Source organism: Carassius auratus, chromosome 13, assembly GCF_003368295.1.
Source record: "Carassius auratus strain Wakin chromosome 13, ASM336829v1, whole genome shotgun sequence".
In the NCBI taxonomy this organism is placed as follows: domain Eukaryota; kingdom Metazoa; phylum Chordata; class Actinopteri; order Cypriniformes; family Cyprinidae; genus Carassius; species Carassius auratus.
In genome coordinates this window covers 25,962,043-25,976,454 of record NC_039255.1, presented here as the reverse complement: position 1 = coordinate 25,976,454, position 14,412 = coordinate 25,962,043, and the positions used below count along the sequence as shown (strand labels likewise).

The following is a 14,412-nucleotide window of genomic DNA, read 5'->3' as shown; positions in this document are numbered from 1 at the left end:
CTGGATCCTAAAAAAAAAAAAAAAAAAAAAAAATTAGCAGGGGTCAGAATCACCTGTTTCTAAAAGTGCGGGGTTGCTACGCCCCTGATCATAGATATATGGATATAATATCCAAAACACAAATAAAAGGGTGTACAAAATAAAAAAATTATGAAGTTACATAATGTAGGCTGCTATAAAACAGGAACACAGAGAAGCTTAATACTGATATATATATATATATAATTTTAATTTAATATAGCGAACAATATGACCTTTTACCTGCATTCCTAGCCCAGAATTCAAGACTTTAGGTGCATTTTGACTTAAAGTGGCATCAAAGTAACCCAACAACGATTTAAAAGCATGTCTTTGTTTGCATTTTGCGTGATGATTAGTAATAATCAACTTGCTGACTGGCCATAGAAAGCTTTATTTATCAATTACATAGATAACATACAAAAATGTCCTGGTACACAAAAACATTACATGCAATTCACAATTGCTATAAAAACTTTTGATTTTTTTTTCTGTGCAGTTAATATTTTTAACAAGTTTCCAAAAATGATTTTAAAATGGCTACATAACCTGCAGTCTGGATCTAAATTTCATAAATAATACTATGTTTGCATTAACTAATCTACTAAATAACCATTTTTAAACACACACACACACACACACACACACACACACACTCACACACACCCAAACCCACCCACGTCATACAAATAATTTTATGCTTGATGTGAGTAATTAATTGCCACGGATTCTGACAATTTGTGGCGAACCCTGACAGCCCTTTTCCCTGTATATCTGCTGTAGTCATGCTCTGAACCAGAACTGCATTTTCTGGGGCGTCCAGCTGTCAAACGCTGCCTAGAACCAGTCTTAGCTGTTCTTCTGGCCACTGCTGTTGGCTGACAGCCAATAATAGGACCTGGTCGTCTAGCAGCTCGTCTTAACGCTGCTGCACGTTTTGATACTGACATCCCTTTACCAAAGCAGTAAAATGCCGAGATCAGTTGGGTCTGGTTGTGCTGCATCTTTTCAAGCTGCTTGGCCATTTTAGACATGGCATTACTGTAGTCTGGGTTTTCAGCCATTTCACTGAGCAGTCTCAGCATCCGTTTCACAGGAGACTGAGGTAAAGATGCTGTTTAAAGAGACAACAATAAAAAACTATTATATAACAACAAACACCCACAAATGCCTATTAAAAGCTGAAAAACACTGTTCTCAACAACAGGAATCACACAGTCCTGTTTAAATATATGCCTATACAGTCATCTGGTTATACTACAGTATTGCACTTGATTACATTTATCTCTTTCTATTAATCTGCCTCCATTCATTGGATTTTAAATACCTTTGTTTTAATTTACCTACTTTTAACTTACTGGATTAATAAAAAAAAAGTATAAAATGTTTTTTTAATCATTTTCTTTTTTTACAGAAATAAATGGTGTATAATTCAATACAGAATATTGTTTAGTAGTAGATCCCCTCAAAATACTAAAAAGCTCGCACTTAAGACCAAAAAGGTTAAAGCAAGAATACCAAACGGCAGACTATGCCAAAGTGTGCAAAGTAAAAAAAAAATAAATCAAACATCTGACGTAATTTACTCAGCATAAGGTTGTTCCAAATATGCACAGCATGGAAAAATGACAATGCAAATATACTACAGCAACTGTTTGATTACCAACCAATAACCATTTTAAGGTGAACTATTCCTTTAAGGATCCCTTTAAGCTAGGGCCCAAACAAGCATCTATACAGAATTTTGAATGTAACTTTAAGCTTAATTGACTCACCTCCCTCTGAGTTACCCTGAACACAGGGATGGTTGGAGTAGGGGTCCTCTTGCATAGGTGATATTTGTTGCAGTTGTGTAGAGCTGGTCGAAGACAGGTCCAGCTGATGTGACTCTACAATTCAAAAGATACAGATAGACAAACTGAAATGTTACAAGAGTGTTTCTGTTCAATATGCCACCATAAGAAAGAAAAGAAAAGAAAATACATTAAAAAAAAACCAGCACCATCCCTCCCTTTATACTGACCATCATCTTCAGCACTGAGATGATACTGATGATCAGAAGTGCAGGTTTCTTGTTTCCGAGGCACGTCTAAAAAAATGTATACCAATGTTGCACTGCTGTAATAGTTGTTTTGTGAAGAATTAAGCATGTTTGATGAAGTTTCTTTGTCCCACTTGAACTTCCTTACCTGGAGCTAATGTGCTTGGCGTTGGCATATTTTGCCGTAAAGGGTTTAGAAAGTCAAGAGAAACTGAGGCTGTGAAGATGATGAACAAGACATCTAATTAATATAATAATTTAATAGTTAAAATATCTAAAGAAGAAAGTTTTTAAAAACAGCATTAGTCAGTGTGTGTGTGACAACCTATGGTACAAAGAAATACTTACCTTTTGTTATTTTCAGCAGCTCAGCCCTCATTTCAGCTGTTGTGGGGAGAAAGTTGATGGAGGTGATGTTGTAATTTTGGTGTTTGCATGGTGCCCCACTATGGCCAACTGGACAAGTGCAGAGCTCCAGCTCCATGTCCACGGTATATGTGTGCCCTAATGTGGATGATCTCACCTGAAATTTCTTTTCTCCAACCTAACAGTGACATAAAGACAAAAATACAGACATATTGGATGTTTCTCAATTATAAAAATGCAAAGAATGGACCTGCATTCTCGCGTATTTCGTATTGAAGTTTAACTTTGCCAGTTGATGATGACAGTATGAAAACAAGACTTAAAAGGCTTAAAAACACACGTTTTTTAATGATCCATAATTAAAAATTACATTTTACCTGAGAAATATCCGATGCTTTGATATTACTTTGTGTAGCAAGAAATCTTGACCGGTGGAATGCCTCCCAATGGCCAAGAGCAACGTCTGTCACACGTGCTTCATAGTACATCTCTAGTCGGGTAATGAAAAGGTTGAATAATTGAGGCAGGTTGAATGCTTTTGTCCTATGAAGTATTTTGTCTTTCAAGACACGCATCGCAGCCTCCACATAGTTATTGGTTTGGTTGCCACAGGTTGGCAAGTCCCTCCTATAGCTGAGAGCCCAACTCTCACGTCGACTGTAAAGATTCGTCAGGAATTTCCTGTATCTGTAATGGGTAAAGAGAAATTGTAAAGAATAAAAACAATACAATAAAACCCTCAGGATAGGTCTCGGGAGGGTAAATGCATCACAAGTACTACTAAAATATTTAAGCTACCTCTAACTGTCTACTATTTTCTCTACCTGGTGGTCAAAGGGTGGTCAAGGGCTTGCTGGTAGAGTAATTCAACTGTACTCATCTCCCTGGCATAAAGCATGTCTTTTACTATGCTGAACATTGTCTGCCTGTCCTTCATCTCAACTTCATGTTCTTTGTTCCACAACCACCTCCACACAGCTTGGAGAAGATGAAATATGCAGAGCAGTTGTGCGGCTTCAGGAAAGACCTGTGCTATAGCTCCCTTCTCAGCCTTTGAGTCATCTGTCAAAAACACACGAGGGCCTGCCTCACCTCGCCCTCCAAAGGCATCATTTTTCAGTAAGGACTTCAGCAGCTCTAATCCCTCACTAATTGTCTTCTCATCTTCTGACTGTGTTATCACTATCCCAAGAGGAAGACCACCTGCACAGGTGTGTGTGAGGAGGAGAAACACCCTGCAGTTCTCCCGGTCCATGTTACCAGATGAATCCATAAAACACATTTCTCCACTATTTGAGAGAGTGTGTGTTTGTTTCATCAATGGGGAACAAATGGCTACAAGTGGTGTTCCAGCTGAAGATATTTTAAGCTTGGCGCAGGTGTCATTACAGGCCACATTGTACCATTCTACCTGTCTTTCCAAAGCCGCTAGCATTGCCTCCCCACTTTGCTCTCCAAACTCCTGCTTTTTCAACTTCTGATACAGTCTGCAAATTAAAATTGTCTTGACTAAATAAGTTCGTCAAAGCAACTGATTTGCACCAAGTGAAATTTCACATACCTGTAGCAAAACTGAAGGTCTGGGCAAATGGCACGGTTGGCTGAGACATTTACATATTTGTTGCCATGCTCAGCCAACAGGTCACTTTTAACTACAGCCAGAGCTGAGGTTGGACTGTGCCCAACCTCAAACAACTGTGTCAGGGTTTCAATTGCCTTGACCCCTACATCCTTGTGCCTCAGTGCCTCCGCAACAAAGATGTTATGATTGTGTACATTGTACAAACGCACCGAAGTTGGGTAAGTAGGTATATGGGGATCAATGCTCCTGAAAAATAAAAACAAATCACACAAAGAAGCAAGCAAAAGCACTGATTTTATCCAATCTTGACATTTCTAACCCACCTACTAGTTCCTCCCCTTTTGTCTGTAGTCTTCACCAGAGTGCAAAGCATTTTTGCCTCGCAGCATGTATTTTTTGAAAGCCGCCTTTGATTAGCCGTGTCTGATCGGACATAAACATTGTGCTGGCACCTGTAATGAGCCTAAAGATAGACATACTATGAATGTTTAAATATGTATAGAAGTATGCACAAATCTTAGACATGCTAATTTTTTTATTTAGTTATTTATATATTTTACATTACTCTGGCAATAGACGATTATGTCCAAACTTACATTTTGCCATTAATTGTAATTATTTTTATAATTACTCCTTTAGTTGTCCAGGAAAACATTTCATTGACATATAAGATCTCTTCTTCCAGGGAGAAAATTGCAACAAGTCCAACAGCAAAAAGTATGGATTACACAGATATATGATCTCAGTTTCAACAGTCCAACAGCGATTCCATAAAGAAACAAAAAAAGACAGGCTACATACTGTGCAAATATCTCCAAGACCTTTGGATAAATCAACCTGCAAAGCTAAAAAAATTGAAAAATGTATACGCATATGTAATGTATATGCTGTAAATTGATGATGCTTTCAGAAATAGTGTTCTAAAGTATGTATTTTTATTAAATAATGTCATGAATACATTTTTTATTAATGTTTTAGATTTTATCATTTAAATTTTCAGGTATATTTCTCCAAGTGTATTGGAGATTTTGCCACAGGTTTTAGTGTCTCTCCATTTTTTCACCTCTTTATGCAATCCCAGATGGACTAGATGATGGTGAGATTTGGTCTATGTGTGAACTATATGATTTCAGATCACCTGTGCATACAAAAATCCATCAATCCATCTCACTTGTCCTAAGGTTATACAAATACTGGAGTCTAGAGATAGCAAGTCCATCACAGGGATACAAATCTCACTGGACTATTTCAATTAATGGTAAAAGTCAGTGTTAACTGATATTACTTACTGGCAGAATAAAGTGAAATATATATAATACATATATAAATAATGGTCTTGAAATTTGGGGGAAGAATCTAATGTGCCTTTTGCACAGTACAATTCTGTATGTTAACAAAATTTACTGTAAAGTTATTTTCAGTGTAACTAATGGTCTTACACTTATACAGTGTAAAGATGAATTAAATTATTTGATATTACCTTATAAAGTACACGTTGTCCCTTATTTGGTTTTGTCACTGCCACGCTCCAACTCACTCCTGATGATTCACTAAGCTTTCCCACCCATTCCTTTACTTCACAAATTTCTGTCAATGCAATTCTTAGTGATGCCTCAAAACTTGTGTGGTCCAGGTGTGAGTTGCCTTCTGTAGTGCACAAACGATATGTGCAGAAGTGATATTTATACCCAGGAGGCAACCAGTTCTGTAAAAGTAAAAAGAAGTCACCAAAAAGAAAATTCACCCATTAGTATTATAACTGAGATGGCCCAACGTTTAGACACATAACAGTAAACCAAGTTTATTTAACAAATAAAATAAAATAAAATACTAGTGTCCAAAATCTTTTGCACAGTAGTGTGTGTGTATACACGGCCATTCAAAACTTTAGTATCAGTAAGACTTATGTTTTTAAATAAGTCTCTTATGCTCATCAAGGCTGCATTTGATGATAAAAAATACAGGAAAAAAATAATAATCTTGCAAAATGTTATGACAATATAAAACAAAGTTTCCTTCTTAAATATACATTTTAAACTGTCATTTATTTCTGTATATAAGTGCATTTATTTAAAATATAAATCTTTTATACATTTTTAATATTTGCTATCACTTGGTATTCATTTAACACTGAATAAACAACTTGCTGAATAATTTTTTTTATTTCTTTCAAAAAAATAAAAAAAATACTGAGCCCAAACTTTAGAACTGCAGAGTATATTGTTAGAAAAGATTAATATTTTGAATAAATGTTCTTCTTTTTAACCTTTTATTCATCAAAGAATCCTGAAAAATTATCACAGGTTCCAAAAAAATATTAAGTAGCACAACAATTTCCAACATTGATAATAAATCAGCACATTAGAATAATCTTTTTGAGGAAATTACACTGAAGACTGGAGTAATGATGCTCAAAATTCAGCTTTGATCACAAGAATAAATTAGATTTAGAAAACATAGAAAAAATTATTTCACACCATAATAATATTTAACAATAAAAAAAATTCCCTGTATTTTTTGATCAAATGAATGCAGCCTTGATGAGCATAAGAAACAACAGTAAAAATAAATAAGTAAATAAATAAAATGAAAAATAATAATTCATTATTATCACAAATTTTTGACTGGTAGTCTGTGTGTGTGTGTGTGTGTTCTTGTTTTTGTATCATATCAGGACACAACTCTGTATAATGTCATGGGTATGACACAGGTATTACAAGGAGAGGGAGACTTATGAGGACATAACCCATGTCCCCATTTTTCAAAACACTTATAAATCATACAGAATGAGTTTTTTTGGGAAAGTAAAAATGCAAAAAGTTTCCTGTGAGGGTTAGGTTTAGGTGTAGGGTGATAGAATATACAGTTTCTACAGTATAAAAACCATTACACCTATGGGATGAACACACTTTTCACAAAAACAAACATGCGTGTATGTGTTTGCAAATATGATTTATTCTTAAGCAATATTTTTATCAGTTTTCTATCAGCTGAGACCTTTAAATTTTATCCAGGGGTATTTATTTAATTTTTTTTTCCCTTTATAGAGGGCATTTTCCCATTAATCTCATTAATACTTTTATTTCAAATTCTTACATTTGATCCATGAATACAATTTATAATAATGTGATTATCTATACCTATAAAATGTAATAATTTACACTGAAAAATACGACTGTATTAAATAATATCATGAGATTATTTTAAAATATTTTTTTAATATAAAAAAACAAGAAATTATGATGCCAGTAGGTGCCAGTAGTGAGCGTTTAATGAGTGAGTCGAATATCATTGTCATTGAGTAAAATCAGAGACAGTTTACTTTGGTAAAATATATAAATATGTACAATGTTTATTTATTTTTATTTTTTTCTGAAATCATATTTTTACCTTCAGATGTACGGCTTGGTCTTCACAGCCCAAACATGCGCACTCTCCTGAGAGCGAACCTAATGAATAAGATAAAGTTCAAATGAAAACTTTAATAATACATGTAAAAACTCACATTGAGACCTACACATACTTCTAATAATAAAATGTTATTGAAAAGAACTGTTTACCGTTAGTCAGCGACGGATCCATCAACGACTTTGATTGACGTCCAAACTTCTTCTCAGGTGAGGTAACAGAGTTGACCAATGAAATCGAGCTAGAGACGTGAGTCACGGCTGCGGGGTGGGGTTTTCGCGTAGGGGGCGTGGTTTGCGCTCAACCGGTTTGGGAAAAAAAATCACGCAATGTAGACAGCACTGCTTTTGTTAACACACAGCTCGTAGAAACGGGCCTGGCAGCTCGCGCCAGTTCTAGACACGGTGAAAGTTTCCTGATTGTGACGCAAGGCCGAATTTACATGACACATTATAAATGAGCATAGTCTGCGATAGATACAGTGCCAAAAAGAAGAGAAGAGGATAAAGACAGGGGTAAAGAGATGTAGTGAAAGAACAATTTATTGCATAGGAGTAAGATACTATAATTTCGTGGCAGTTATTTTTACCCTAAACTTAATGTTAGCAGTTGATCTGAGTTCTGAGTCCCCAGACTGTGATTTTGTACAATCATGTCAGTTTTAAGACGCATTTTTTATTATCACTTTTTTATTAATGTTTTACTCTACAGTTGTGCAGTTTTGGGGGATACAGTACAGGCCAAAAGTTTGGAAACATTACTATTTTTAATGTTTTTGAAAGAAGTTTCTTCTGCTCATCAAGCCTGCATTTATTTGATCAAAAATACAGAAAAACATGTAATATTGTGATATATTATTACAAAGAGCGCTTCAGAACTCTTGACCTGATATTTATTCTATTCTTCAATAAATATATTTGTTTGACAGGGAAGCTGTGCGCAAACAGGAATATATATTATTTTTTCAAAAAAAAAGAAAAGAAAAGCACCCCAGAAAAAAGGGCACTTTCTCTCCAGGAATAAAAAGTGCAGGTGCTCAAGCCCCCTTTGATGTCTATGTGTGCATGTCCCTGTTCTTTACTATTATAAGTGGTGAAATAATCAGGATGTGCTTCAGTTAAGATCTAAGAAAACATAATTATGTGTATTATATTGCATTTCTGTAAATAGATCATTGTAAATATTACACACCGCACCTTTAAGCAAACAATTTCATCATGCTCTTTCTGTCAATGACGGTTGTCCCGGTATATTAAACAAATATCAATAATAAAAATAAAAAAAAACATCATGAATGCTTTAAAAAATCATTTTGAAAATAACAATTAACAACAAATAATAATAAAAAAAACAATCAGGGAAGGGTTAACTGAGGGAAACTGTTAACTGTCACAAAAAAATAAAATAAATAAAGTCTGATTATCAAACCTCAAACTCTCTTCACCGTGATCCCAAAACCATCAGTGAATACTATCACACACACACGAGAAATATTGCTATAAAAACCTACTTTAGTGCCTACTTTAAGTGTCTATAGTTTATTTAGCCATTTTGTGTATTATACAAGTGACTTTGGGAAGTAAATCAGCACATTTCAGATTATTTAAAAAAGGAAACTGGAAAATACAGTATAGAAAATGATTTGGAGACACGTTGGAGATCTCTGTTCTACATGTGATTCATCTGAACTAAGATTCATCTTTTACAGCTCCAGATAAACCAGAGACAGCAGTCCCAGACTCTCAGGAAACTACAGGTACACCGTCATCATCACAGTCTTTCTCATTCAGTGCTGTGCATCATGCTAGAGTTATCTTGTGTAATAACTGCTCTTGTGGAAAAGATGTAGTATTATATTAGGGCTGTGCGATATGGACAAAAAAAAAAACCTATCATGATTTTTTGATCAGTTTTGCGATTTCGATTTTAATCACAATTTTGACACACACATACATGCTTTACAGTAATACATATATATATATATATATATATATATATATATATATATATATATATATATATATATAAAATAAAACCCGTGTCCAGGCAGCTCATTGTGTGTTCATAGAGCTCATTGTACAGTGTCTCAGGTGCTAGAGTTATCTTGTGTATTAACTGATTAAAATATGATTGATATTCTACAGTGTGATTCATCTGAACTAATATTCATCTTTTACAGCTCCAGATAAACCAGAGACAGCAGTCCCAGACTCTCAGGAAACTACAGGTACACCGTCATCATCACAGTCTTTATAATATCAGTGCTGTGCATCATGCTAGTGTTATATTGTGTATTACATGTCCAGGTGGAAAAGATGTAGTATTATATTAGTATTATATTAGGGCTGTGCGATATGGCAAAAAAAAACCTATCACGATTTTTTGATCAGTTTTGCAATTTTGATTTTAATCACAATTCTGACACACACATACATGCTTTACAGTAATACATGCATTCAGTATAAATTTGAAACATATTTCCAAAAGAAAACCAATGAGAGCTTTATCAAAAAAACACCTCTAGAACAGACATGAGACAAACTAATCAGTAAGTAAAGATGTCAAACAAAATGTCTAGACATATGGCAAAAAAGTAGCGGTATCTCAGGTGTTGAAATCGATGTGTTATACATTATACAGGTTCACACGCTCTCCGTCTGCAGTGTGATACAGTATGTGTATGTGGTGCAGAAGCAGCAGTGAGAGCGTGTTAATGTAACGTGAAAGCACATTAAAATAATGCACGAGTGTGAATCTCTCAGTTCACACACAGATTTCCTTTGCTGTGTCACAAAACCAGACTCGTGTGCTCAGATACACGCTGCTCTCGCTCGGAGAGAGTGCACACACTTAAAACATGTCTCCTCTCGTCTCAAACTGTGTCCTGTGCTCTCACAACTCTCTCTATGATCATGTGCTAGATATTCATTATTTCCACACCTTTCTATTTCTAATCTTTTCTGTTCTCATATTTTACCGTGTGTAGTGTGAACGCTCTGATCCATAAACATGGGCTCGAAAAAAATACACATCACAGACAGAGTGTGTGAACCTGGAGTTAGACCCAGTCTGTTCTGTTCTGTTCTCACACTCCACTAAAGAGCGCTGCATTCTGATTGGTTCAGACAGTATACTGCAGGAGGTCAGGGCCACGGAAAATCATGCTATAAAGTGATTTAGAATCACAAACACTCAAATTGTGAATTTATTATGATTTCGATTAATCGCACAGCCCTATAATAGATGCATAAAATTTTTTACTTGAAATTGAAATAGAATGTTTATAATAAATGTTCTTTCTTTGGATGTTTTGTATGTTCAGATATTCATATAACTATACATATACACATTAAAACCTAAATACGGACATAGTAGTGTGCTTAAAGTATGATGTAAAGTTCACTCAAAGAAAACTTATCAGTATATGCAGTATAAAACTACTTAACTGTATATGTACACACAGCTTTACATTCATGCGAATAAAAAAAGATTGAATTGAATTGAAAATTGAGAGAGAAAGAAAGGGAGATAGTTCTTGTGTGAATTATGCTAACAGACCTCTGTCTCTAAACACTCTTCAGCTGCAGTGTCTCCATACAGCGCTGTTATTACCTCGCTAGTGACAAATGTCACATGTGGTTAGTTGCTACACTGTATGGCTAACTGATGAAATCATCAGAGCAGCGCTGTTTGTGTAAACTGTGTGACTGTTATTACAGTTAACTGTGTGAAGTGATATGAACTGTAATGAAGTCAAGAGAGCTGCCTGGAACTACATTCACCGTGCGTTTCCCAGAAAATAATTAAAACCTCAGAACGTTCGTCAGCCAATCAGATTCAAGCATTCAACGGCCCGTAGCAAAACTATAAGTTCACTTTTAGTATAACTGCAGTTCAAACTACAAACATAGAGGTAAACTAGTTGTGTACTCAAAGTTAGCTAATTTTATACTTAAAGTATACTTTTATATACTAGAGAGTGGGCCAATTTAGTCCCAAGGAGAATTGAAACAGCACACTTACAAGTATACTACTAGAACACTGATATTTGTGTTCTTGCTACATGATGTATACTTAAAAATATACTTGAACTTTACTTAAGTATACTTAACAAAATTAATTTGAAGTATACTACTTTTTGGTAAAGGAATACAGTATAGAAAATGATTTGGAGACACGTTGGGAGATCTCTGTTCTAAAGTGTGATTCATCTGAACTAACATTCATCTTTTACAGCTCCAGATACAACAACCACAGCAGTCATAAACTCTCAGGATCTCTCGACTACAAACACACAGAAAACTACAGGTACACTGTCATCATCACAGTCTTTCTCATTCAGTGCTGTGCATCATGCTAGAGTTATCTTGTGTATTACCTGATTAAGATATGTTTATCATATTCTACATGTGATTCATCTGAACTAACATTCATCTTTTACAGCTCCAGATAAACCAGAGACAGCAGTCCCAGACTCTACAGGTACACCGTCATCTCAGTGTTTGAATCTCATTCCCTCGACTCGATGGCTGTTGTCTTCCTCTTTGACTGTGATGGTGATCTGTCTATGTCTGTCTCTTCTTCAGCGATCCTGATTTCTGCTGTCGCTGCGGCCGCTGTTTTCCTGACTGCTGTTCTATGGCTGATCTGCAGAAAAAGAGCTGGTGACTTTCACATTTACTCCTTGATGTAGATGTAGATGTAGATCTGATTTCTGTCTTTAAAGCTCAATAAAGAGTGAATCCTCAGTCTGAACTGTTTGTTGTCTGAAGGTCAAAGATGAGAATGAAGATAAAGTGACGTATGAGACGATCAACATGTCGACTCCTGCTGCTGCGAGAGACAATGTGAGTCAAATAAAGCATTAGACGTTCAGTTCTGGTCTATAATCTCATATTATTTGACACATTACAGTGACACACGTCTGTTCTGTGTGTTAAACGTTTAGGAGCAGACAGATGATGTGACTTACTCTGAAGTCTCTTCTTCCAGTAAAAAGCCAGTCAAATCAGTCAAAGTGAGTAGACAGCAGCTCCTTCTCTTGTTCTTCATCACTATTCAGAGAAAACAGCAGCTTCTCTCGTCTGTACGCTGCTGAGATGTAGTTCTGGATCTGAATCTCAGATAAATGAAGCTTTATCAACATGTGTCTGTGGTTCAGACACTGACGGAGAAACTCTGTGCTGTTCTTTCAGGATCAAGATGATTCAGTGACTTACGCTGCCATCAGAGGAACACAAAATGAGCCGCTGGGTCAACTTTACGCCTCTGTGAACTAGAACAAATAAAGATTCATGAGACAGATCAGTGCATGAGCTCTTCACATCAGCAGCAGATTGATGAGATTCATCATATATGTGGAAGAGTTATATGAAACTTATCTTAGAAATTTCAACCAAATCTAGAAGAAAACTACTCTTTCTTTCAGCATGTATAGACCGTTTCTTGTAGACATTAGTGAGAGATTACATCAGTGTCTGTGTAAATTATATTCTATATGTCAAACAATTAAATAGCAGTTATTTCTTTTTTCCACGTGTGACCATAAAGAGTCATGAGTTCAGACAAGTGTCTTCTGTTCCAGTCAGAAAGATGATGTTTGTTGACTGTATTATGAGATGAGGATGATTGAAATGATGTTTGATTATGTCACGTTCACATTCTCCCGTCGAAACACCACAACAACCAGAAATCAGAATTTATATTTTCATCAGTCCCTGTTCTCTTGGTTTCGTGTCTCTCCTCACTGGATGTGGTTGTGTTTTGTCTTCATTAGTCTACATGTTAGTTTAAATCTTCATTTGTGTGTGTTTTTCTCATGATATTGTGTCCAGATAAATAAAAAAGCCCCATTAAGAAGATTGTTTGTTTTTGTTTTCATTATTCAATATTTACATCATTCAAATACTGTGTTTGTAGTCAAATATTAAAAAGTCTCATTACTGTATCTGGCTGTTTTGTTTCTAATGTCAGCTTGCTCTTGGAGGAAATGTTCATTTGCTGTTTTGTTTTGTTTTGGCTTTGGCAAATGATCATGATCAGATCTTCATTCCACAACATGTGAAACATCTTCATAGACACTTCATTTCTGAAGACTTCTAGTCGAACTAGTCCTGAGAGAAGAATCAGATATTCATGCTCTTCTGTGAACGACTCGCTGTTTCTGAACGGATGTTTGAATGAATTGTTCTCGTTCAGTGACTCTCTTTGTGAGTGTTTGTGGTGAAAATGCTTCTATTTCTCACATTGCTGGTAATATTGTGCTTATATAGTAACACTAAAACTGTTTCTGGGTGCGAGCAGCAATGTTTTTTCCCTCTCTGAGCAGCAGTGTGAGTCTCACTCTCGTCTCTACAGTTACAGGAGCAGAGACTCGAGGATGCTCAGCTCAGGTCACTTGTAATAATAGTGTGTGAGTGTTACAGTGACTCTGCAGCACGGACGGATGTTTCCAACGGTCCATCTATATCAGACACAGGGTTTTCTTGGCTCTCAGGAAACTGAACTGTGAAGAGTAGGGCTGTAGTTATCAAGTCCGGTCTCTGACTCGTGGCTGTGGCTTCAGATTATTTTTAATGACTTGCAGTTCAAAATAAAACTTTTTAAATTAAACATTGTTTCTAGTTCATCTAAAATAAAATATGCTATATAAATAAATGCTCTCCATGAGAGCAGAGGCCAAAGCTGGTGGCCAGTGGTGTTTGGACCCGAGTCTGAACCTCTGCTTCATGATGTGTACAGGAATCACTCAGGAGCGTCCCAGCGGAGGGGGGAGATTTTACTCTATCGCTTTATTACAAACAACGGGGTCGTCCTGGGGCACGAAATTCACAGCTAGGAGGGGGTAGTGCTGCTGGGTGGTGTGCCATTGTCCGGTGAGTCTCATTTCGCATAATCTTATTAACTGTTTATCTCCTGAACTTTCTTTACCACACTATTCAGCACCAATCCCACCATTCAGTCAGTTTCACTGGTTAAGGTAAGGTGTGGGGTAGGT

The 14,412-nt window shown here is 35.9% G+C and overlaps 1 protein-coding gene and 2 long non-coding RNA genes across 3 annotated transcripts; 1 reads left to right on the top strand and 2 right to left on the bottom strand.

Annotated features, from left to right (window-relative positions):
* Positions 1-402: 402 nt before the first annotated feature.
* LOC113113128 (uncharacterized) lies at positions 403-2,480 on the bottom strand. Its single transcript, XM_026279309.1, has 5 exons — positions 2,408-2,480; positions 2,208-2,276; positions 2,042-2,107; positions 1,794-1,907; positions 403-1,132 (listed from the first exon to the last, which is right to left on the bottom strand). The coding sequence occupies exons 1-5, from the start codon at positions 2,436-2,438 to the stop codon at positions 714-716; spliced, it is 699 nt and encodes a 232-aa protein (XP_026135094.1). The 5' UTR covers positions 2,439-2,480; the 3' UTR covers positions 403-713.
* Positions 2,481-4,063: 1,583 nt separating this feature from the next.
* On the bottom strand, positions 4,064-7,423 carry LOC113113206 (uncharacterized). The gene is made up of 4 exons (XR_003293565.1): positions 7,398-7,423; positions 5,488-5,712; positions 4,331-4,470; positions 4,064-4,253 (listed from the first exon to the last, which is right to left on the bottom strand). It is a non-coding gene; the product is annotated as an uncharacterized LOC113113206 (long non-coding RNA).
* A 4,739-nt stretch (positions 7,424-12,162) lies between these two features.
* On the top strand, positions 12,163-13,268 carry LOC113113205 (uncharacterized). The gene is made up of 3 exons (XR_003293564.1): positions 12,163-12,262; positions 12,364-12,432; positions 12,611-13,268. It is a non-coding gene; the product is annotated as an uncharacterized LOC113113205 (long non-coding RNA).
* Positions 13,269-14,412: the final 1,144 nt, after the last annotated feature.

Excerpts from the sequence above, each read along its gene's own strand:
- LOC113113128 (XM_026279309.1), bottom strand. The coding sequence starts at position 2,438 with ATGAGGGCTGAGCTGCTGAAAATAACAAAAG. Across the intron at positions 2,277-2,407 it reads GCTGCTGAAAATAACAAAAG|CCTCAGTTTCTCTTGACTTT; the intron begins GTAAGTATTTCT and ends TCATCTTCACAG. Across the intron at positions 2,108-2,207 it reads GCCAAGCACATTAGCTCCAG|ACGTGCCTCGGAAACAAGAA; the intron begins GTAAGGAAGTTC and ends ACATTTTTTTAG.